Consider the following 25199-nt stretch of genomic DNA (forward strand, 5'->3'; position numbering starts at 1 on the left):
GGGCTGAAGGGGTCGCGGGCGCACGCGCAGTTGGGAGCAGGGCCTCGAGTCTGTGGTGGTGTGGGTGAGTGGGGTGCTAGTGGACTCGTGTTGGCCCTCAAAAACCCCGCGTAGTCGCTGCCGCCCTTTCCTGCCCTCGCCATGTTCCTCACCCGGTCTGAGTACGACAGGTCTGTGCATCCGGGGAAATGGGGTCGGGGTTATGGATGGGCAGGACTGGAGCCCGGTCCCGGCCTGGGTTCTGCCGTGTCATGGGGCGCTCCAGGAACCCGAGTCTGGCCCGGCCTGGGGATCTTTTGCCTTCCCTAGGCGCCCGCAGTGATTCCCCAAGCTAGACGCGCGCCAGGTCCTACCGCTGAGTCACTGCTGGGTTCTGACTCGGTGCGGAAGCGAGAAGCTCCGCTTTGTGCTTGGGGAAGAAGGCTGATGGGCCGGCACTCCGACCTTTAACCCGGAGAAGTCCAGGGGTCACCTCCTCCCCGGTTCATCATTTCGTGAGGAGTATGACTGCCTTTTTAGAAAATGTGAACGTGTTGCCTGGAAGAAAAAGTAACTAGAGATTCTTTAATGGTTTTCATAATTTCAGCTCCCCTCTCCTTCTAGGAAAACAACCTCGTTTTCCGTTCCGTAGTCGTGGAAATAGAGCAACCCTTTCTTTGAGATGTAGGGGGGCACGCTGGGATGTATACTTTCCGCAAAAGCGCCGAGGCATTCTCAGCTATGCACAGATAGAGTGTGGAGTCTGATTTTATAGGAACTGGAATTTAGAGTGGTTCTCAAGAGTTTCCTGTTCCCGCTGATTCTACTAGACCTAGGGTTTTCTGATTTTTTAAAGAAGCTTATAGCAAGTTGATTTGTGTGTGTTAAAGCCAGATCTGTTTTCGAAATTAAGGTTGTAAGATTGTTGTATATATATATATTTTTTAAAATAACACTTTTCAGGGCTTGGAAATGCTGAGTAATATTAAATTGTACATATTTATGCTGTAGACATTTTTACTTTCAGTTTCTTCTTCGGTCAGTTAGGTTTTCACATCACTATGAAAGTTCTGTATTTGTTTTTTAAGCCAGGAAAGGCAGATTTTTCTTTCCTACTAGGTCCTTGGAAGCTGCATTTCTTGTCAAAGTACACGTTGACCCTGTCAGAAGTTTTATCACCTGGAAGTACCACTTCTTTATCTTTTTATTGACTCTTAGAATATATATGTGAAGTTTTAAAACTGACAGCTGTTCCTACTGTCCTGTAAAGTGACTATTAGTATTTATCTTCCTGAGCATTAGAAAGAATCACTTTGGGTGATAGAATTTTGAGTTAGGGTATATATGATAGAAATTATTATTCTTACCAAAAAGCCCTTATTAAGGTTTTGTGATCCTTTACTTAGCTTCTTGAACGACTGCTTTGTGTTATTCATTTTTGTATCTTCCCAAGAGTGCCTAAAATACAGCTTTTTAAAATTCACTTAGCTAAAATACTTGAATGCTTGCTGTGTACAAGGCACTGTTCTAGTCGCTGGCCATACAGCAGTGAACAATGAATATCAAGATCCTTGCTCTCATATGGGAAACTGTCTTTTGAATAACTATTTACAAAAATAATTGTAGTGTGAATCAGAAGTGTATTCATGTCATTAGAGAAATTCAGATCAAGTACTGTAGAGATTTTGTTGAGAGGTTGCATTCACTATTAGGGGATCATTGAAAACTTTAAACAGGAGCTGATATTTACACTGAGTCTTGAGAAAGAGTAAGGTTTTAGGTGGCGCCTGGGTGGTCGTTAAGTGTCCTGGGATCAAGCCCTGCATCGGGCTGCCGGCTCCGCTGGGAAGCCTGCTTCTTCCTCTCCTACTCCCCCTGCTTGTGTTGCCTCTATCGTTGGCTGTCTCTCTCTCTGTCAAATAAATAAATAAAATCTAAAAAAAAAAAAGTAAGGTTTTAAAAAATATGGACTGTGAGAGTCAGTAGTTTTGAGGCCAAGAATATAGGATGAACAAAGGAGGGACAATGGGAAAGCACAGTGCGTGTTTGGGAAAATTCATTCTGTATTGATACATATGATGCATGTGTGGGAATGGTGAACTATGGGAAAAACAGGTTGGTGCTAGATATTGAATGGTTTTTAATGTGTGGTTAAGGAGTTCGAGTCTTACTCTTTAGGCAACCATGTGATATTAATTTTCGTTTTAAGAAGTTACATAATCATAATTGTGTTTGGCAGGGATTATTTGACTGGAGTAGAGGAAAGAGTGAGCCAATACCAGCTGGAAGGCTATTATAATAGGTGAGAGGTAATGAGGGCGTTGAGAATGAAAGAAGAGTGTTGAGTTACTATGTGGGAGGAATTGATGTGACTTGGCATACTGTTAATATGGGAGACGGGGAGAAATGAGTCAGATCATTCAGAACTTTCTAGCTTGGGGAACTGGGAGATTGGAGATGTTTTAAAATAAAAATGAAGTAGGAATGGCAGGAGGTGGAGCTGATTTTGCAGGGATGGCTGGATTTAAAGAGATATTTCAAATTGGAAAATGTTGAGTGTTTGGTGCTAATGGGATATCCAAGTAAAAATGCTCAGGAGGCATTTAAATTAGTCAGGGAAGAGGTCAGACTGGTAATAGAGATTTGAAAGTAGTTGGTGCTTAGTGTAAATGAAATAACCCAGGGAAACAGTAAAGTTTGAGTAGAGAGCCAAGAGCAGAGCCTGTGTTAGGATGTAGTAATACCTTACTGGGATGAAGTGCTTGAATTAGAGTGAAAATCCTATATTCACAGAGTACTTTACACATTACAGAGTTCTTTCCTACTCTGTGTAATTTAATTATCTGTGACAGACAGCATAGGTTTTGGTTTTGGTTTTGGTTTTGCATTTGAGGGAAGTTAGTTGCAGAACTAGAACTTAATTCCAGGTCTTCTGTCCTCACTTTTCACTCAGTGATTTTTAAAAATTGTTCTTAGGGCGCCTGGGTGGCTTCTTCGGTTAGGCATCTGGCCGGGTTCAGGTCATGATGTCAGGGTTCTGGGATTGAGTCCTGAGTCAGGCTCCCCACTCAACATGGAGGAGTCTGCTTGTCCCTTTCTTGTCCCTCTCCCTGTGCTCCTCCCCCTGCTCGTGCGCTCTTTCTCTCTCAAACAATAAAATCTTTTTCAAAAAAGAGTTGTTCCTTACAGTTCATAACTTTTTAAAGATTTTATTCATTTGACAGAAAGCACAAGCAGGAGGAGTGTCAGGGAGAGGGAAAAGCAGGCTGCAGAGCCCGATGTGGGGCCTGATGTGGGGCTCAATCCCAGCACCCTGGGATCATGACCTGAGCCGAAGGCAGATGCTTAACCGACTGAGACACCCAGCTTCCCGACTTCTGAACCTTTTAAATGACCTCTGGGGAAAGGGGATACTGGGATTGTGGGATTCTCCTTTCATTTCTGATTTAACCCAGAATAGTAATTCCCAGGGGCAGTATGGTAGAATAGCTTGAACTCTGCAGTCACATTGCCTAAATTCTAAAGCCACCTCTGCTTCTTATGTGCTGAGTGACTTTGGGCAAATTACTTAACCTCATTATGTCTCAACTGTGAAATAGTATCTGTCTTAAAAATGTTACTTCATAGGATTATTTTGAGGATTAAATGAGTTAAATCATTTAGAGGTTTGTAACAATGCCAGGCATTGTTTGTAAATGTACAATGAATGTCAACTGTATTATTGCCTGTTTTATATTTGGGGATATATATAAAAATTTTTTTGAAAAAAGTTTTTGCTAAAACAAATTTGAAAATGCTGTATTATATATATTACACATTATAAAATCCAAACTCCATAAACCAAGGATCATAACTATTTTCATTCATTTGTTCAAGTATTTTTGAAGTATCCGTTGTGTGCTGAAAACTTTTATAGCTAAGACCATGACTGATGCCTCTTCTCCGTAGTGATTTCCAAAAGAATGGATCAAAGAAAAGGTGGGGAAGTGTTTTGGAGAGAAAAAGAAGTCTGGCATGTAATTGGTATAAATATGTATGGATAAATAAACTAGCTTAGGCTTTAGGAACTGTACAGATCTCAGTCTGTTGAAATACCAATCCTAATTCATACAAATAAATAGAGGAATGTACCTGTAGCTGCGTTTTACTAAAAAATAAGGTATTAACAGCAAATGTATATAATGGGAAGAGGATAAGGATAAATACTTATTTTCTTGGGAATTGCCTGGTAATTTTGGGGCATGAATTTACTGTAGGAATTGCAAATTGATTCAGGGTTGAGGCAGAAGGTCACCTGTTCTCATTTGATCAGTTTGAAGTCTCTTGTGAGTAGGACAGAAGTATTCCATACATAAGTTCCGTTTTCTTGAAAAGCTGTTAATGTACAAAAAATAGCTACATATTGTTGTGGGCGAAGGAGTAATGACAACATGCGCATCTTGTAGCCATTTGAGCCTAGATGTCAAGGAACTTGAGTTTCATATATCTACGCTTATTTTTTCTGGCAGTTCTTAATACTTTTTTTTTTAATTACAGGGGCGTGAATACTTTTTCTCCTGAAGGAAGATTATTTCAAGTGGAATATGCCATCGAAGCTATTAAGGTATAGTATCAAGGTGCAAGTTTTTGAAATTTCATGGCAACCTAGTGCTTTGCTGGCAGAATATTTGGAGTAAATGTGTTTTAGCTCTTTTTTTAGAAAATACTCTTAATCTCCCTTTAACCACCTACTAACAATTTTATTTTATTGGTTTTTAAAAATATTTTATGGGGTGCCTGGGTGGCGTAGTTGTTGGGCGTCTGCCTTCGGCTCAGGGCATGATCCCAGCGTTCTGGGATCAAGCCCCACATCAGGCTCCTCCGCTGGGAGCCTGTTTCTTTCTATCCCACTCCCCCTGCTTGTGTTCCCTCTCTCGCTGGCTGTCTCTGTCAAATAAATAAATAATCTTTAAAAAATATATATATATTTTATTTATTTATTAGAGAGAGTGCACACACAAGATGGGGTAAGGGCAGAGGGAAAGGGAGAATCAGACTCCCCGCTGAGCAGGGAGCCCTACAATGGGACTTGATCCCAGGACCCTGCGATCATGACCTGAGCCGAAGGCAGACACTTAACTGACTGAGCCACCCAGGTGCCCCTACTAACCATTTTAGTAGCAATTTCCATCTCATTCCTAAAACCTTTTGAACAGATAACTGCTTCATAATTATGTAGCTTTTTCTCAGTGAGGCTGGAGCAACATGCTTGTGTTCATAATCTTCTTGGCTACAAAGAGAGGAGTATAGAAATCCAGAGTTAGCACCTGGGAGATATTTTGAAGACATCATTTAACTGATCACCTGTATTCTTATTAGTAAAGTTGTAAATTTGTACTAGACACTTTTAGGACTGAATAAGAGATGTGTCTTGTTATCTAGTAACAAAATCAAATGGTTTCAACAGGTGTTAAGAAAATTAATAAGTAAGCTATCCATACTTAAAGTTAGTTATCACATGGGATGTGCATTTGTTGAATTACGGATAATCTAAATTCTGATATAGATTGTCCAGGGTAAGGTTGAAGGCATCAGTATTTTTAAGGACTCCCTCAGTGTTTCTGATATCTAAAAGGGTTGAGAATCCCTGAACCAGTCCAACCCTTGACCCTGTGCTTCAATCACCTCTATATCCCAAGTAGCCTTTATTTGTAAAGTCCTAGTGACAGAGTGTTTTCTCACAAGATGGCTCATTCTGTTAGAAAACAATTCACAGTGGTTAAGAAATTTATCCTTGTATCGAATGAAGAGTCTAGCTTTCTGAAGTTTCCTTCATTTGGCCCTAGTTTTGCCCTTGAACCATGCAGGACGTTGAAACCTTCTCCAACGACAGTTCCTTGCATAACTGAAGAGAGCTATTGTGTTTCTCTCTAAGTTACCTGTTTTATTTTATTTTATTTTATTTATTTATTTTTTTTTTTAAAGACTTTATTTATTGGACAGAGAGAGACACAACGAGAGAGGGAACACCAGCAGGGGGAGTGGGAGAGGGAGAAGCAGGCTTCCCGCTGAGCAGGGAGCCCAATGTGGGGCTCGATCCTAGGACCCTGGGATCATGACCTGAGCCGGTATGGTTGTATGAGAATCTGGAAAAGGACAATAGAGATTTCGATTAGTTGAGGAGATAGAAATAAGAGTGGATACACTATGATAGATGGTGGGACAGAAAATGGTGGGCCAGCTACAAGTGCCTGTCTCTGTTTCCGATCATGTTTGCACTATATTGAAACCATACAGTACTATGAGGTATGAAACTATCACAATTACAAGCTGTGGCATTTATTTTGAGCCTCTAAAGACAACAGTCCCACCAAGATGTGCAAACCAAGAATAATCCTCAGTTTCTTTGGGTTTCTCCTGTAAGCTCCTTTCTGCTAGTGATTTACAGATTGCTTAAAGATAATTAGATGGCATCTGATCTCTAGCCCTATGTTGGACTAAGATAGAAATAGCCATGTGGCCCTTAATAGATGTGACTTAACCTGTGTGAAAATTCAGGCTCTTTGATATTTAAACAACCTGCTTGTTGCCTTGACAACTTATGAGTTGCCAATGAGAAAGCAATTTGATAACTTTAAGTATTCAGTAGTATGAAAGGAGCTGGAGAAATGACTAAGAATGGCTGACAAGTAGAAATTGTCATTTGGAGGTATCGTGTGGATGGCATGGGTGAGATGCAGCAAGCAGAAGTGGAAAAAAATTGCCTTTAGGTTTTTTGGGGGAAGGAAGGATGATCTGTGGCAGTATCAAAATTACCATATTATATGGAGCATATGGTCATTGGTTACTGTGAGTTATATTAAAGAAGTACTACATAGAATCAATTCAAATGTTCTCTCACTTCCCTTCTCCATTAACCCCATCTCCATGAAGGGGTGGGGTGAAGTTTAGGGAGAACTGTAATACTGAAGCTTCTGGGGGTAAATGTAAGTGTTCAAAAGAAAATTATCTTGATTTTGATATATTTTATAAAGTAGACTGTCTTGAAAATATTAACCCTCTTTTGGAGTGGAAGCTTATGAAGTTCTTTAAGTTGGAGGCCAAATTGAACAGGCTGAGAATTTATTCTCATAATATGAGAATGGCTCCTCCACAAAATAATCATAGTACCCAGGGACTGTTGACATTTTGGACCAGATAATTCTTTATTGGGGGACCATCCTGTGCAAGGTAGAATGTTTAGCAGGATCCCTGGCCTCTACCCAGTAGATGCCAGTAGCACTCACATTTCCAACTGTGACAACCAAAAATGTCTCCAGCCTTTGCCCTCCAGACACATGTCCTCTAGATGGTAAAATGGGTCCCTGGTTGAGAACAACTCTGCTGGATAAAATTTAGAAGTAGGTATGAATTCTGTCCTGCTCTGTTCATTTGGAGATTTAAGAGCAATACACAGTACATAAAACAACTAGAGAGCAACTAAGTGCCAAATTAAATTCTCTGATAGTATTTTCTGATTAAAAATTTTCTTCTTAAGGCATACCTGTATGTAGTTTTAGAGTCAAAAGATAAAATAATTGTATAAACTTTGTAACAAAAACAGCAGTTCCCAAGGACTGCCCCCTTTACCTTCAGCTTCCCAAGGGCAACACTTTAAAGTCATTTAACTAATAATTTTCTTGGCATTTACTTCCATATTTCTAGCACAGACTTACATATTTTTGTTTTGTTTTGCTTAGGCATTATCCACAGACTTTTTATTATGGAGAATGATGATTTCTGCCCCCGATGACACCCATAGAGAGACAGACACCCCACACACATAGAATTTCCTACTGGGGTGGCGATAAGGCAACCCACTCTATATCATATATATTACAATTTTGTAAGATCACTAGTCAACATTTATATCAGTATGACTATGTAAACGCTGTTCACAGCTGAGCCACTTTCCCATTTCTGCACGGTACTTTCCTGGGAGTTGCGAACTCCCTTTTTTAAACAATTTGCTTAATTTAATATATGCATATCATAAAATCATCCCCAGAGTCTCTCCAGGTTATATATATCTTCTCAAAACATCCAGGCACATTAAATATCCTATTAAAGATTCTTAAATAGGGGGCGCCTGGGTGGCTCAGTTAGTTAAGCATCTGACTCTTGATTTCAGCTCAGGTCATGATCTCAGGGTGGTGGGATTGAGCCCCAAGTCAGGCTCTGCAGTCAGCGGAGAGTCTGCTTGAGATTTTCTCCCTCTGCACCTCCCATTTCTTGCGTGTGCATGCTCTCTCTCTCTCTCTAAAATAAATAAATCTTAAAAAAAAAAAGATTCTTAAATATATCTTTGAGCATTCTCACCTGCTCCAGTCTGGACTAGTTTTCTGGGCATAACTGCACAGCTGTATATACTCAGGATATTCTGTCGATGTCATCCTAGGGATTCCTTTTAACTTCCCTCTTGTGTTAGTTCCCGTGTGTTATCCTTTTTTCTTTTCATGTATTCCTTCAGTTTGGTAAAGGTTCTCCAGTAGTTTCATAAGAAAGTATTTTTAATTTCCAAGCTCTTTTCTTTTTTCCTCTTTCTTATTAGCGTACTATTCTTGTCTTATGGATGAAATATATTCTTTTTCTTTAAGGATTTTTAAAAAAGATTTATTTATTTATTTGAGAGAGAGAGAGAGAGAGGGCGTGCACATGCATGTGCAGGAGGAGGGGCAGAGGGAGAGGGAGAGGGAGAGAATCTCAAGCAGACTCCCTGCTGAGTGCGGAGCCTGATGCAGAGCTCAGTCCCATGACACTAAGTCGGACACTTAACTGACCAAGCCACCCAGGCACCCCAAGGATTTTTTTTTTTAAAGATTTTATTTATTTATTTGAGAGAGAGTGTGTGTGCGGGAGTGGGAGTGGGGGAGGGGCAGAGGGAGAGGGAGAAGCAGTCTCCCTCGCTGAGCAGGGATCCCAACACGGGGTACAATACCACGGTCTCAAGATCATGTCCCAAGCCAAAGGCAGACGCTTAACCGACTGAGCCACCCAGGTGCCCCAAGGATTTTTTCTTTTGATTTTTTTCCTTCTTGAACTGGTTATGTTCATTCATTCATTCATTCATTTTTCCTTCCTTCCTCTCTTTCATTCTTTCTTTCTTCCTTACTCTTCTTTCTTCCTTTCCTTTCCTTCCTTCACCCAGTGCAGAGCTTGCATGCTCTTCCAACTGAGTCAGCCAGGCGCCCAGAACTGGTTAGATTTTTTTAGAGCCAGGTTTTTCAAGCTGCAAGTGTTGACCCATTAGTGGTCATTGAAATCAATTTAGTGGGTCATGGAACCATTTCTTTTTGAATGGCATAGAACAGGAAATAGCAGAATGCCTTGCTCATAGTATTGGTAATTGTTTCATTGTGGGTTTTTTCCATGTTGTTTCTGTTATATTTATTTATTTGTATCTTTTTGTGTGTTTTGATCATGATACAAAATATATTTCTTAATGTAGATTTCGTAGATTTTCAAAAAGTTTGAAAACCATTGCTCTAGAGAAAACTGCCCCTTCTCATTTCATACTTAAATGGTGCTTCGGCTACTAGCTTCTGAGAACTGAATGGGGAAAGAAGACTGAGATTCTTAACATTAAGCTTGTCAGTTTTTACTTAGTGCCCCTGTTTCCACTCTAGTATTCCTACACTCTCCAGAATCTTCTACAGGAGTTGGGGAGGAGGCCATCATCTAGCTTTACAGCACAGGGGAGGGGATCTGGAACTCTGTTTCTTCGGTAGACATTGAACTGATCTTGCAATTTTTAGTTTCTCTGTTTCTGTTTCCAATGGTCCTTGTTGCCACCATTTCCTTTTTGGGGGATTCTATGATATGAATCAGGTTGTTTCTTGATTTTCTTTACTACTGGTTTAGGATTCCGAATTCTCAGGTCTGCTAAGTAAGTAATCACTAACCCATCTTCTTTTTTTGAAATTTTGTTGCTGTGTTTTTGCCCGTTTTCTTTGTCTTAGTATATTTGTGCATTCCCTCGCACCCTTCTTTTGCCACAAGTAGTCATGGTTCTTAAGAGACTGGAAGAAGTGAAATTGCGTATTTGAGCCGTTATAGCATTGCAGGGGCCGCACCAAGAACATGGTGGTGGTTGGGATGCCTGGGTGGCTCAATCATTGAGAGTCTCCCTTCAGCTCAGGTCATGATCTCAGGGTCCTGGGATCAAGCCCTGCATCGGGCTCCCTGCTCAGTGGGGAGCCTGCTTCTCCCTCTCCCTCCCTGTGCTCATGCTCGCTCTCTCGCTCACTCTCGCTCTCAAATAAATAATAAATAAAATCTTTAAAAAATTTTTTAAAATGAATGAAATCTTTAAAAAAATAGTGAACTTAAGAAAATGGGGGTGCCTGGGTGCCTCAGATGGTTAAGCATCTGCCATCAGCTCAGGTCATGATCCCAGGGCCCTGGGATTGAGCCCCACATCCGGCTCCCTGCTCATGCTTTCTCTCTCTGTATCTCCCTGTCTCAAATGAATAAATAAAATCTCAAAAATAAATAAATAAATAAATAAATAAATAAATAAATAAATAAAATTTTTAAAAAGAAAATATATAATAAAAACTGGTATATACATTTAAAAGCACTAATAAAGTCATGATAAAGTCATGACTTTACACATTTGAAAAATAATACATCTATGTATGAGACATGATCATTCTATGTGCCGACATGTTAAACGTGTTATGCATAATGAATGGAATTCTTGACTCCTTGGCAATAACAGGTTGCAGGAGTCTGATGATTGCACTGGCAGGCACTGGTTTGTAGAACTAACTTAATAATAATGGTAATTCAGAGGAAAGAGCACAGATAGTCATCGAAGGCTTTATGAATCGTGGGTGGAATTTGGATAGGCAGAGAGAAAATTGTATTCCAAGGGAGAGAAGGCACGAGCAGAAGTGTGAAGGTAGGAGACAGTACGGCATGAGAAAATGGGTTGGGCTATACCTGGTGGATTTTGTTGGAGAATAATGAATAATAAAGTTGGAAGAGAAAAGTGAGATTAAGTTTTGAGGGCTCTGGAAGCTTATGTGAATTTTATGTTACAGGCAATAGAGGGAGATGTTAATTCTTCAGAGAAGTATAATGAAAATAGTATTTTATTAAATCAGTCAGGCCGTATAACATGAAGTATACATTCAGAGAGAGATTAAGTTGGGGAGTCTAAGTAGGAGGGTGTTGAAGTAATCCAGGCATATGAGAAGAATGACTGAATTTGTTACTCCTTTATTATGTGCCAGGCACCATTTTAAGCATTTTATATATTAATACATTTACTCCTCTTGATGTATTTTACAGTTAAAGAAACAGATACAGAGAGTGACTAGGATGGTGTCTCGGAGATGGGGAGATGAAATTAAGCTATATTGTGAACGGCTAGTGACCTCAAAAGATTAATATTTTTATGTTGGTGGTGTTTGTGTTTCTTCTTTTCTTTTCTTTTCTTTTTTTTTTTTTTAAGTACATTACTTTTCTGGAGGTCATGTTGTAGATTTGAGAAATACTACCTTTTGGGACAGGTCAAGATAGCAGAGGTGAAAAGAAAAACATTAGAGTTTTATTACTTTTTTGCCCACTATGTTTGCTCCTCCAAAATACTGGCATTAAAGTCGATCATTTTCCAGATGTTTTCAAGAACTTAGTGAACTTTCCCTTAAGAAGTACAAAATTCTATAAATCGGTGCTCTCGCCATTGATAGAAATAGTGTATTACTTATTAGGGTGCTGCTTATTCTCTGCATACTAGATATGGCTGATTGAGGCTTTTATCTTGTGAAGTTATTCAGAGAGTTCCTGGTGAGTATGTGAGATGTTCTCTGACCTATACATGATAACCATAATGCGTTTCTTTTTAGCTTGGTTCTACAGCCATTGGGATCCAGACATCAGAGGGTGTGTGCCTAGCTGTGGAGAAGAGAATTACCTCCCCACTCATGGAGCCAAGCAGCATTGAGAAAATTGTAGAGATCGATGCTCACATAGGTAAGGAGTAGGGGAAAGCTGTTCTGTAGGATCTGACTTAGGTTATAGTCTTCTTTGGTGGTCCGTGGGAGATGTATTAGATGAACATCTTATCCCCTTGTTAGCTCTTTTTCAGGTAGTGGGCCAGCGTGCATAACATACGAGTAGGAAGCAGTGGTAGAGTTCACCTACTCCCAGAAGTTCCTTTCTCCTTCAAATTTAGACTTGGCAAATGCGACGGTTGTTGAAATACGTAAAGGTTGAATCATAGGCCAGCTCCCTGTGATGCATAATGTTAGTCCTGGTAGGAAACCACGAGGAGCAGAGGATCATGTGGAAAACTAGAGGTATCTGCTGAAAAGAGGAGTTCTTAAAGATCTTTAGGGTGACTAAGATTCAGAGAGCATAAGAATGTTAGACTGAGCAGATCAGTCCTCTTCCTCTGTTTTCAGATTTATCTTTTTACTCCCTGTAACCCCCTACATCCCCCACCCACTTCAGCCTTCTTTTCTTGGTCTCTGTTTAAATTCCCCTGCCTTAGCTTCTGGCATTACTGTAGCATTACAGGGTGAGTAGTTCTGCTTATTTATAGCGTGGCATTTTAGTTGGCTGCCCAAATTTTCTTAACCTCCTAGTCATCTCATTAATGAAACATCAGTAATTACTTGAAGGCCTCAGAACCAAATGCCATGGTGATTCTGGGAGCTTGACAGTATTTCTGTCATAGATAGAGAAACAGATTTCATCTTTTAAGATTAGAACATTGTGGCTACTTTCTCTCAAGTCACCTGTCTTTTGGAGATAGAGCAGTGTCACTTCATTCAGCAAATTGAGAACCTACTATGTGCCAGATATATGCTAGTCAGCAGGGATACAGAGAGAAATGAGACATAGTCCTTGTCTTTCAGAAGCATACAGCCTAGTAGTGGAGGTGGACATGTAAATAAGTAAATGCAATTGAGTGATGTAGGCAGGTTTTAAGAAAGGCTGTAGTATGTGTTCAGTAGGGGTACAAAGGAGGAAATAATTAGTTCTGTCTGGGGCCAGTGGTAGTGGGTATTCAGAAAAGGATTCCATAAAGGTGAAGCTTGAACTTTGTAACAGATCAGGAAGTGTTCACCAAGTGGACAAGTGTCTGGGTGTAGCAAGGGAGACACTCTGGTTCGAGGGAATAGAAATGAGCAAACCCTGGATGGTATAAAATGTGGAATACCCTGGCACAAGCAGTTCGGTATGACTGGGACGTGGACTGTAGCAAGAAGTGAGTCTGGGATCAGACAGTCGGAAGTCCTTTTTACCATGCTAAAGAGCTTGAACTTGATCCCTCTGCATCGACGAGAGCACTGAGGTAGTATGATCAGATTAGTATTTTAGAAAGACCCTTCTGATAACAAGGTAGCAGGCAGAGTGAAGGGAGCTGAGACTAGAGGTAGGGAGACCAGCTAAGAAATTTGCTTTAATCCACATGGAGATGATGAGGGCTTTAACCAAAGTGGTAGCCGGAGAATGGAGAAAGTAAGGATTAATGCCAGACATGTTAATTCAATAGAGACCGATAGAATTTGAGATCAATCGGTCGTGAGGGCCAAGGAGTCTGGAAGGGAAAGAACTTGATTTGAGTTGGTGGTATGTCCAAGTACATATATTAAGGGAGCCATTTGGCTTTATAGGGTTCGAAATGTGGGAGCGAGGCTTAGGCTGGAAATACAGATTTTGAGTCATGGTGTATAAAGTAAAAGCTATAACCTTGGCATCTTGGACCGTTAAGCACATTTTCTCTCTAAACTATTTGGTTTGTATTTGGTCAGGGAGGTGAAAAAGCTTTTGATTTTATCCTGGGGTCTTCCACTATAGCTCATAGTAAGACGGTTATTTTTTATCTTAATTTCTTCTGTTGGGATGTTATTGTTCGCTTAGTTTGAAGGTGCGCTGTGGTCTACAAAGAGTGCTGAGGGGATGTTTAAGGATGTAATATGTGGAAACTCATGTTTGGCTGTTCTTCTCTGTGTTCTGTCTTAATTAATACTGGACTTCTGTGTTATTGTGGATGGTTTTTTATTTATTTGTAATATAATTATATTTGGGTTCAGTACAGATAATCAAATAATTTCCCATCTTATCTCTTGGGTATATTGCTATGGGATTGCTATGTGGCTGTCGTGGTTCCATACCAGTATTTCAGTATTTCCTGAGTGGATGAAAGAGTCCTGCAAGGATTTGGCCTCTGGGTCACTATTGCTTTTACATTGCAGGTTGTGCCATGAGTGGGCTAATTGCTGATGCTAAGACTTTAATTGATAAAGCCAGAGTGGAGACACAGGTAAAATTAGCATCATCTCTCCTTTTTCCCATGATGCTTGAGTTCCTTGTTTCATGATGATATGGCTGCCTGAGCTGTATTGCAGGTTATCTGTGTTAATATCAGATGTAGCTCTTGGGAGTGATTTGGGGTAAAATCCCTAGTTTATAACTTTCTGAGGCTTGGAGTCTAGCCATCCAACCATTGCAGCTTTAAGGCAGCCCTGGCAAACAGTGCCGACAGTCTAGCTTCTTTTTGATTTGCCTTATATAAAGCAAGCTTTGCACTGCATTCTGTTCCCTAATTGACTTTCTGTGGGAGCGCCATAGCAGGAAGTGGCTGTAGCTAAAGGACATTCTACCCCAGCTGCCTTTGGTGCTGGGCTTGCAAATAACAGCTCTCCTGTGGCAAGTAACGCTATGTACCAGGTGACAAATACTGGTCAGGAATACTGATATTTTCTTCTTGGAGAGTAGACCAGTAAGGAAAAAAAATACCTGCTTTGTAAAATTTTTTGCACTTATTTTCAACTTTGCTATCAGTACTTATGTAAAAGTAAGTCATTAATTTAAACAGCACAGTGATGAGATAGGGTCTTTGACGGAGAAGTGGCGCTTAGCTGTTAGCATTCACTTTGTGAAAAGACTAAGCTTGGTGCTGTGAGGGGTTAACTCTGTTTTTCAATGGAGTAATCCTCTAGTCTGTCATTGCTTAGAGTCCTTTGGATCCGAGTTTATTTCCAGAGCTATTTCTCTTCCTCTCATGTAGTCCCAAGCATTTGAGTTTAGTGTTAAGGAAAACAAAATGGAGGTGAGCATCTAGTTTGCAACGGTAGTTCACAGGGGTGTGTACAGTGAGATGGTGGGCTGCTTTAATGCTTTCTTATTTCAAAGGTAGACCATTTAGGGGCACTTAGGTGGCTCAGTCAGTTAAGTATCCAGCTCTTGATTTCAGCTCAGGTCATGATCTCAGGGTTGTGGGATTGAGCCCTGCATCATGCTCTGTGCTCAGTGGGGAGTCTGCTTGAGATTCTGTTTCCCCCTCTGCCCCCCACCGCACGTGCTTGCGCGTTCTCACTCTTTCTCAAATCTTTAAGAAAAAAAAAAAAGAAGTAGACTACGTTTTGCTCTTCTTCTAGAACCATTGGTTCACCTACAATGAGACAATGACAGTGGAGAGTGTGACTCAGGCTGTGTCCAATCTAGCTCTACAGTTTGGGGAAGAAGATGCAGATCCCGGTGCCATGGTGAGTGTGCTGTTTGTCACGTTTTCTTGCTGTTCTAAGGGACTTCGGACACTTGTCCTCTGAACATACCTTTCCCAGCCCCTTTCACCACCTGGTTCAGTAGCCATTTATCTTACTACCTCTCGTTTTTTGGTTCTAGTCTCGTCCCTTTGGAGTAGCACTGTTATTTGGAGGAGTTGATGAGAAAGGACCCCAGCTGTAAGAAAATTTGCCATTTTTTCCTGCTTCTTTTTTGGTAGAATTATTTTAATTTGGGATGTGGACTGGTTGTTTACACTCAACTGAGAAGATTATTGTAGAATTACAAAAAATGAAGGGCTTCTAACTCTAAAATTCTGTAATTGTGTGCTGTTTATACAAAGACAAATTTGGGGATTCTATGAAGAACTCCCCCTATTGGCACGACTGCTAATTCTGGAAAGAATTAAAAGTAACTTTGTTGTTATAGTCAGGATGTATTTTAGAGCTTTGCTTTAGAATGTTGGTTTGATCCTTATCCTCAAATATTTAGATAGGCATACGTGAGTGCCATATTTATATCTCCTATACTTCTAAATCTCTGAGGAATTTATTAGTTTAAATACTTTTTTTTTTAAAAGATTTTATTTATTTATTTGACAGAGATAGAGACAGCCAGCAAGAGAGGGAACACAAGCAGGGGGAGTGGGAGAGGAAGAAGCAGGCTCACAGCAGAAGAGCCTGATGTGGGGCTCGATCCCATCACGCCGGGATCACGCCCTGAGTCGAAGGCAGACGCTTAACCGCTGTGCCACCCAGGCGCCCCAGTTTAAATACTTTTTAAAAGATCTGTTTTCTGCAGGCATTTTGGACCTATGCCTCAGTATTTCAGTGGTTTCCTGGCCACGGGGCCAAGCATTTATATTCTTTAGTGAGATGTTTATTTCTTAAAATGCCACCACTCTTCAGCATTTTAATTCCCCTCTCTTGGGGGGTTTTGCAGGTTTCACATGGACCCATCTGGGACCTTTGTACAGTGTGATGCCCGAGCAATTGGCTCTGCTTCAGAGGGTGCCCAGAGCTCCTTGCAAGAAGTGTACCACAAGGTAACTGAGCACTCACAACTTTTATTATTATTTAAATCAAGCTATAATTTACATACAATAAAGTGGGCAGACCTTAGGAGTTCTTTTCTGGGAGTTTGTCAGTTCTGTCCACCCTTATAACCACCCCCTAAAAACAAGATGTAGAACACTTCCCTCACTCCCTAAAATGCTTATCTCCTCTCCAGTCACCCTCTTCCTCCCTGGTAACCATGTTTAGCACTAGAGATGAGTCTTGTCTGTTTTGTCATTTTTATAAATGCAGTCGTACGGTTTGTATTTTGCGTTTGCCCTTTTTTGTCCGGTACACTGGTGCATTCATGGTTTTGCACTCACCCGTCGTTAATGCTGAGTGGTGTACCGTGGTACAGATGTTCCACAGCTCGTTTATCCTGTATCTTTACAGCTCGGCTTAACAGTTATATTTCCTAGTCTGGCTCTTCAAGCAAGTAGGCATTTGGCACTTTTTATCTTGTGGGATGGGAGGGCCTGGTTCTGGGTAACTCATTGTTGGGGTGAAGGCTGCCATACTTACCATTCACATGGTTCACACAGGGATGTGTGCTTCCATCAGCCCCTGATAGTTTTGGTTTTGTGTGTGGAAAAAATTGGGTTCATGGGTTCAAAACGGTACAAGAGCAGATTTGCTAAACCAGCGGGCTACCTTTTTAGATCATTTGGGAATTCTGATTCATAGGATATTCCCAATATTACCTCGCTTCTATATTAAAAGAAGATAACTAGAGAAGTGTAGCCCTTTCCACTTCTTCAAAGATCACTTATATGAAAGTCGGTGACTTTGATCTGGTTCAAAATAAGATTTTTTTTTCCTTGGAAAAAATGTACTTATTGCCAGTTTACTTGAATTCTAGAGATACTTGTCGCGCAGTGTACTTATTAAGCTACTTGATTTATTTTTTGCCAAGTCATTTCAGGGAACTATAGGGGAAATCGTTGAAGGAAAGCGGGATTATATTATAATGGCTACTCTTACCCTTTTTGTTTCAAGTCTATGACACTGAAAGAAGCCATCAAGTCTTCACTCATCATCCTCAAACAAGTAATGGAGGAGAAGCTGAACGCAACTAATATAGAGGTATTTTTCTTTTCTGTTGTGTTTTATTCAGATACCGTAGCTCCCATTGGTGAAGATTGAATGGATGGAGATAATCACATTTTTGTATGCTCAGCCCTTCAGAAGTTATTACTGTCCTTTGAATAAGTTGGTAACAGCAGAAGCCAGAATTAGATGAGTTAAAGAGTGGAAGGGAGGTGGATAAAACAAGAGTGTGCTGCTTTCTCAAGGAGTTACTACTGTCCGCAGAAGGCAGCATTAAAGAAAAGGATTTTTGTCTTTTTAAGGATGGGAAAAGACTTGAAAATACTTTCATAGACTGAGAAGAAATTTGTGTATAGAAAAATGTTAAAAGAAATAAAAGCAGGGATGCCTGGGTGGCTCAGTTGGTTGAGCGTCTGCCTTTGGCTCAGGTTGTAGTCCCAGGGTCCTGGGATCAAGTCCTACATTGGACTCCTTGCTCAGCCGGAAGCCTGCCTCTCCCCTCTGCCTGCCGCTCCCCCTACTAGGGGTCTGTCTTGCTCTCTCTCTTTCTCTCTGTCTGACAAATAAAATCTTTAAAAAAAAAAAAAGAAAAGAAACAAGTAGAAGTTAGTGATGGAGAAGTTCTAGAAGAGGAAAGGCATAGTACAAATGAAGGAGTTGGTTTTGAAGAGTAGAACTCATTCAGCTTTATACTGAATACACATTATATGTCCAGTACTACACTAGATGCCAGGGATATAGACACAGAAAATCCAGTGCCCATTCCCATAGACGCAGAAAATCCAGGTAGTGTCATGTGTAATATTGGGGACATATAGGTAATAACAGATTGAGGCAATACTTCTATAATAGTAATAAGAATGGATTGTGACAAGAATATGTAACTTATACTAGGACTTTAGGAAAGCTGGCTGGAAGAAGTGATGCTAAAGAAAAGAAGAGAAGGGTATTCCAGGAACAGGGAACAGCCATGCACAAAGGCTCAAAGATGTAAAATAACATTGTATGTAAAAGGGAATTTTTTTTTTAAAGATTTATCTATTTGAGAGAGCGCCTGCGTGAGGGCAAGAGAACACAGTGTGGGGAGGGGCTGAGGGAAAGGGAGAATCCCAAGCAGACTCCCCGCTGAGCAGGGAGCCCAGTGATGAGGGGCTCTGTCTCACAACTCTGATATCGAGACCTGAGCCGAAACCAAGAGTTGGACCCTTACTTAACCTACTGAGCCACCCAGGCGCCCCTGTAAAAGGGAACGTTGAGGGTTTTCTGAGTGCTGGGGTGTGAGATAAATGTGAGGTAGTGAGATGGTAAGAGAGTTGTGGACCAGATTCTGACTGCCCTTACTTAGGATGCTAAGAGTAGACGGGAGAAAAGGAGGTAGTGGTGAGTAAAGATAGAGTAGGTTTGCAGGGGAATTGGGAGGGAGCTCCTGTATTTCCCTGGTGATTGTTTACATCATTTGCTGAGGGTAGGTGAATACAACAGTGGGATTAAGGAGAATGAGAACTGTTTGGAAGAGTCATTATGGATAGGGAAAAAGGAAGCCAGGCATGAGTAAAAGGATTGCTGGGCTATATTAAAATACTAATGGGGGGCGCCTGGGTGGCTCAGTCTGCCTTCGGCTCAGGTCATAATCCCAGGGTCCTGGGATGGAGGCCCACATTGGGCTCCCTGCTCAGCGGGAAGCCTGCTTCTCCCTCGCCCACTCCCCCGCTGGTGTTCCCTCTCTCGCTGTGTCTCTCTCTGTCAAATAAATAAAATCTTTTTTTTTTTTTTAAGATTTTATTTATTTATTTGACAGAGATAGAGACAGCCAGCGAGAGAGGGAACACAAGCAGGGGAAGTGGGAGAGGAAGAAGCAGGCTCATAGCAGAGGAGCCTGATGTGGGGCTCCATCCCATAACGCCAGGACCACGCCCTGAGCCGAAGGCAGACGCTTAACCGCTGTGCCACCCAGGCGCCCCCAAATAAATAAAATCTTAAAAAAAAATTTTTTTTAAATACTAATGGAGAAAAATAATTAAAAAAAAAAACTAGCGGAGGCTGAAATTGCCAAACAGTTATAAAGTCAGGATAGTAGGCATAGTATGTATGTATTTTATGTTTTAATTAGACAGAATTTTTAAAGGCAACTGCAGCTGTAATCACAAATCCATAATTAAACCAATCAGCACTTACCAGGATACTTGTCAGCGGTACTCAGCGTAGACTGAGTAGACTGAGATAACGTATGTTTGGGTTAATCCCTGGTGGAGGATTGCTGGTTCAGGGCCTACGAATGTCTCTCCAATAGAGCCGGCTTCCACAGGCTGCAGTGAAAGGGGCAAACTTGGATGCCAAAACGGGCTGGCCTAAAGGTGGGAAGGTCTGAGTGGAGTTGGAGAGAGGGATGGGGGGTTGGGGTTGCTCCTTGAGCAGTAATGGGGAGAGGAGGGGTTTGGAATGGAAATGGAAAAACTTAGTACATAAATACTGTTTTTGCACTTGCTTGGCAAAGATTTTTAAATACTTTCCCTTGTCAATCTCTGAGATGATCAAGTGCAGCAAATTTAGTGATAACTTCATCTGACCCTAAGGAGGGATTTTGTCATTTCCTTTCTAGTACTTTGTGTTTCTTGGTACTGAATGAGATAGGGTCTTGGGCATTTTTGCTAAGACTATCCACGTCCCACCTCTGTTGATTTCACAGTGAAGATTCTGAGGCCTGCTTGGTTTAGCTGGAACTGCAGATTTTTAGCTCATTCAGTTTCAACGTTGCTTTGAAAAGAGCATCAGATGTGTCTCCTTCGTGCTCTGTCATTAACTGCATTAATCCTTGACTGTAGTTTTTTCACATTAAAACAAAAGGACACTTTCACTTGTCCAAGACAATTTACTCCACCAGTACTCTGATGTTTCCAAATCTCGCTGTCCATCTGTCTTGGAAATGAGGCCCAGAAATCTGTATTTTTGAAGTCTCCTTGGGTGGGTCTGATGGTCGGTCTGAGAAGGTCAGGCATTTGGGAGCCACTGCTCTAAGCCCATCTCCTCTATCTCTTTTAGGTCCCTGCGGCCATCAGTTGTCCCTTTGATCCCCAGCCTCCTTCTCTACAAAAAAAAATTCATAGTTGCATCTTTTTTAGAAAACAAAACAGGGGCACCTGGGTGGCTCAGTTGGTTAAGTGTTTGCAGCTCAGGTCATGGTCTTGGGGGTCCTGGGATCAAGCCCTGTGTCAGGTGCCCTGTTCAGTGGGGAGTCTGCTGCTCCCTCTGCCCCTCCCCCTGCTTGTGCACATGCACACGCTCTCTCTTTCTCTTGTTCTTGCTCTCTCAAATATGATTTTAAAAGAAAAACCAAACAAAATCCACTTTTGTTAACTCCTCCCTCTACCTAGTATCCTGTCTTTAAAAAAAATCAACTTTGTTGAGATATACTGTACATACTGTAAAATGTATCTATTTTAAGTACACAGTTCAGTGAATTTTGACAAATATGTAATCTGCCACCTCAGTTAAGGTATAGAACATTTCTGTCATCCCAAAAAGTTTTCTTATGTCCCTTTTTAGTCATTTCCTTCCCACTGGTCTGCTTTTTGTCCCTATAGATTTGTTTTGGGTGTTCTAGAATTTCATATAAATGGGTCACACAGTGTGTGCTCTTTTGTGTCTAACTTCTTTCACTCCGCATAATGATTTTGAGATTCATCCTGTGTGTATCAGTAGTCGGTTACATTTTATTGCTGAGAGCTATTCCATTCATCCTTTTTGGTAACATTTATTGCTAGGTCTCTTCCCAGCAGAACTTTATGTTGGTTGTCCTCACTGCTTCCCCCCATTTATTCCTCATACGCTACCATTTGTTTCTTTTCTTAGTATTTCCTGAGACTGCTCCTTGCTAAGGTAACTCCTGTTTGTCAGATTTCATGGTCACATTTTAGACCTATTATTTAACCTTTCTGAAGCAGACTCCTCAAATTTTTGACAATTCTAAAACTAAACAGTATCTTTCCTGAAAACCATTTCATCTTCTTGTCTTTTTAATCCTGGTTGATGACACCACCAGTGTACCTGTCATTCACAGCAGAAACCTAGAATATTCTGGCTTCCCTTTTCCCTTCACTGAATTTTTCTCTTCACTGTCTTTGCCCGCTTTTAAATAACTCTCATGTCCATGCTCCCTCTCCATCCCTTCTTCTGGTGCCGCCTTTTGTTCAGGCACTCAGTTTTCTCCTGCCTTGTATATTTCCAGAGGTTTCCTAGCTAGTCTTCCTGACTGTAGCCTTGCCATCCTTCATTTCATTCCATTTCCCCCCCCCCATTGTGCTACTGAAGTTGATTTTCTAAATTACATATCTAGTCTTGCTTGTTCTCCACTTAAAAACATCTTTTCTGACTCTTGACCACAAGATGAATTCCAAACTTCTTTCATGGTATGATGATTTACTATTCTTAAGTCATAGTGTTTAATCCGTTAGGCACCTTGCTAAGCGTTTTGCATGCAATTATCTTTTTTAATCTAAACAGCGACTTTCCAGGGTTGCTGTGCCTATTTCCGTTTTACAAAAGAGGAAACAGGCTTTGAGAGGGTAGAATCACACCCAAGATAACAGAATTGGTAAATGGTAGAATCAGAATTTGAACCCAACTGTGATTTGGGGTCCTATACCAAACCAGTATATACCAATATAATACACTGTCTTTCCTACTCCTCCCCATTTAATGTCATCCGATATGCAGCCTCCGCTCTAGCCATTCAGAATTGCTTTGTTTTGTAAATACATCGTCTTGTTTCATGCTTTTATGCATTTGCACATTCAACCTGCCCTTCTGCTCCTCCACTTTAAGACAAAACTCAAGGGGGGCACCTGGGTGACTCAGTCGCTTAAGCATCTGACTCCTGATTTCGGCTCAGGTCATGATCTCAGGGTCATGAGATTGAGCCCCACTTTGGGCTCCCCACGCAGCATGGAGTCTGCTTGGGATTCTCTCTCTCCCTCTGCCCCTCCCCCCACTCGTAGGCGCACTCTCTCCCCCTAAAATAAATAAAATCTTAAAAAAAAAAAAAAAAAAAAGACACACAACCTAAAAGTTGCTTCTCTTTGAAACCAGCTTCCTCGGCTTCCCCTGGGTCCCTCCTTCGTGGCTCTACATATGCTTAGCTCTGTTGTAACACCTAACATTGAAAGCATTTGGCATCCAGCACCCTTAGTAAACAAAAGATTTTCTTCATCTTTGGATCCTTAGTGGCTAGTACAATTATAACTAGTACATAAGTGCTTAATAGTTATTAATTAAATCAATGAAAGACAATACCTGTTTTACCTGCCTCACAGAGGTTGTTGTGGTTTTGTTTTGTTTTGTTTTGTTGGTGTTTTTTGTTTTGGATTGGTTTGGTTTGAGTTTTTTTAGACTTATTTATTTGAGAGAGAGAGCGTGGAGGGGTTGGAGGGGGAGGGGAGAGAGAGTCTTAAGCAGACTCCCAGCTGAGCACAGAGCCCCACATGGGGCTTGATCCCATACATAACCCATGAGATCATGACCTGAAAATAATAAACATCATGTAATTGGATTGTGCTAATTGTGGCAGTTTTCAAATTATATTAAATATCGGGAATGAACATTACCAAAAATGCCCTAGTATGTTTAATTTTAAGGTCTCAAAAAAAGGGCAGTATGAGGAAATGACATTTAAAATGAACAAAACAGCTTTTTGGCCAGTGCGAAGTGGCACCTATTGCTCAGTATTGCCCCAAAACATGGGAACCGTGTTATGAGCAGAGGTGATGGAAAACTTGGCAGTTTCAGTTAAATTTGAAACTAACCATCTTATGACCCTAGTCTTTTATTGCTTAAATAGATTATATCTGGACAGTTGGTTATTACCAATGGCTGCCAATCACAACTGATTTCCTGCTGTCAGTGTTAATGGAATCCTTTTATTTTCATGGCTAGTCCTTTTTATTTTTTTTTTAATTTTTTAAAAATTTTTATTTTTTCTTAAAGATTATTTTATTTATTTGAGAGAGAGTGAGCAAGAGAGAGCACGAGCTGGGGGAGGGGCAGAGGGAGAAGCAGACTCCCCTCCGATCAGGGAGCCCGATGCGGGGCTCGATCCCAGGACCCTGGGATCATGACCTGAGCTGAAGGCAGACGCTTAACCAACTGAGCCACCCCAGGCAACCCTCATGGCCAGTCCTTTTAAAAAACAAACAAACTTTGTTGTTAAGTTGCCTTATGAACAATTTAGAGAATACAATATACCTAATAATAATAGTTATTTAGTACTTACTGTAATGTTCTAGGCAGTGTTGTAAGGACTTTACGTATATTAACATATTTAATCTTCACAACTTCTGTATGAGTTACGTGCTATTATTATTCCCATTTTACTGATGGAAATTGAAACACAGAGTGGCCAAGAAACAAAGGTCACACACACACGCTTCACTTGCAAGTGTGTAAATACACTTTTAATATCTTTCTAGAGGAATCATTAATAGAAAAAAGCACTGACCCCATGTAATTTGCTGCTCCTTTTCTGACCCTTGTTGAAGTAACTTCAAGAAATGACAATGACGCCAGGCATCTGGTTAACTGTTATGTGGTAAGTTAACCTCAAAATAGAAAATTTGGTCAATACGAATTTTTATTTGGGAGTCAGAGAGCTATTTTAGGAACCTACGGCTGGAAAGGATATCCCTGGGACAGCAGATCCCAGTTCCTAATGAACAGCTGCATCAGTAACAGCTTCTCCTGACCTAGTGCTATCTGCAGAGTAATCGAGCCGCGCTCGTTAACCCTTCTCCGCTTTCTTTGCAGCTAGCCACGGTGCAGCCCGGCCAGAATTTCCACATGTTCACAAAGGAAGAACTTGAAGAGGTTATCAAGGACATTTAAAGAAGCGTGATCCTCAGAACTTCACTGGGACAATTTCAGTTCTCCTAAACACTTTTAACTTTTAATTCCAGCTCCTGTTCTTGGAAGATCTCCAGTGTATGTGCATTTTTTTAATGATGTCTGTACATAAAGGCAGTTCTGAAATAAAGAAAAATTTAAAATTTGTTAATAGACTGTTCTCTTCTAATGCAGTCTTTTGTTTGAAATCCTCATGTTAGGGGGCAAAAAGGATAGTGGTATTAATATCCCTATCCTATCAGAGTGTCTGTTCTAAAATTGTTCTAGTGTCTGTCTCTACAACAGAATCAACTATCTCATGAATCCCTTGATGGCAAATGAACTCAAACTAGTCCAGCTCCTCCCAGAGATATGAAAGCACGGTGAACCCATTTAAGTCCTGTAGTTTCTCTTGGTTAAATACGTACTTTTGCTGCTTTTCTTACATGAAGGCGATGTTAACAAATTGACCATAAAAAACATGTTTTGAGGGTTGGAGTTAATTAAGCCAACTACATTGTTGTCCCGGTTCTTGTGCCCTAAGAGATAATTTGGAAAGAGATTTTCATAAAGTTAACTAGAAAAGCTGCCATCTTATGACTCATTGAGATTATTTAAAGAATCAATCTACTGGAGCCCCCAAAATGGCCATAGGAAGTGGGTATCATTATCATATTTTAACAGATGAAGAATCTAAGGCTGTGTGTC

At 40.8% G+C, this 25199-nt stretch overlaps 1 protein-coding gene across 1 annotated transcript; it reads left to right on the plus strand.

Annotated features, from left to right (window-relative positions):
- Positions 1–11: 11 nt before the first annotated feature.
- PSMA5 (proteasome 20S subunit alpha 5) lies at positions 12–24659 on the plus strand. Its single transcript, XM_008704011.2, has 9 exons — positions 12–170; positions 4516–4582; positions 11850–11976; positions 14208–14275; positions 15393–15500; positions 15640–15698; positions 16462–16564; positions 17571–17657; positions 24417–24659. The coding sequence occupies exons 1-9, from the start codon at positions 142–144 to the stop codon at positions 24492–24494; spliced, it is 726 nt and encodes a 241-aa protein (XP_008702233.1). The 5' UTR covers positions 12–141; the 3' UTR covers positions 24495–24659.
- The last annotated feature ends 540 nt before the right edge of the window (positions 24660–25199 follow it).

Source organism: Ursus maritimus, unplaced genomic scaffold (genome assembly GCF_017311325.1).
Source record: "Ursus maritimus isolate PB19 unplaced genomic scaffold, ASM1731132v1 scaffold_12, whole genome shotgun sequence".
NCBI lineage: Eukaryota > Metazoa > Chordata > Mammalia > Carnivora > Ursidae > Ursus > Ursus maritimus.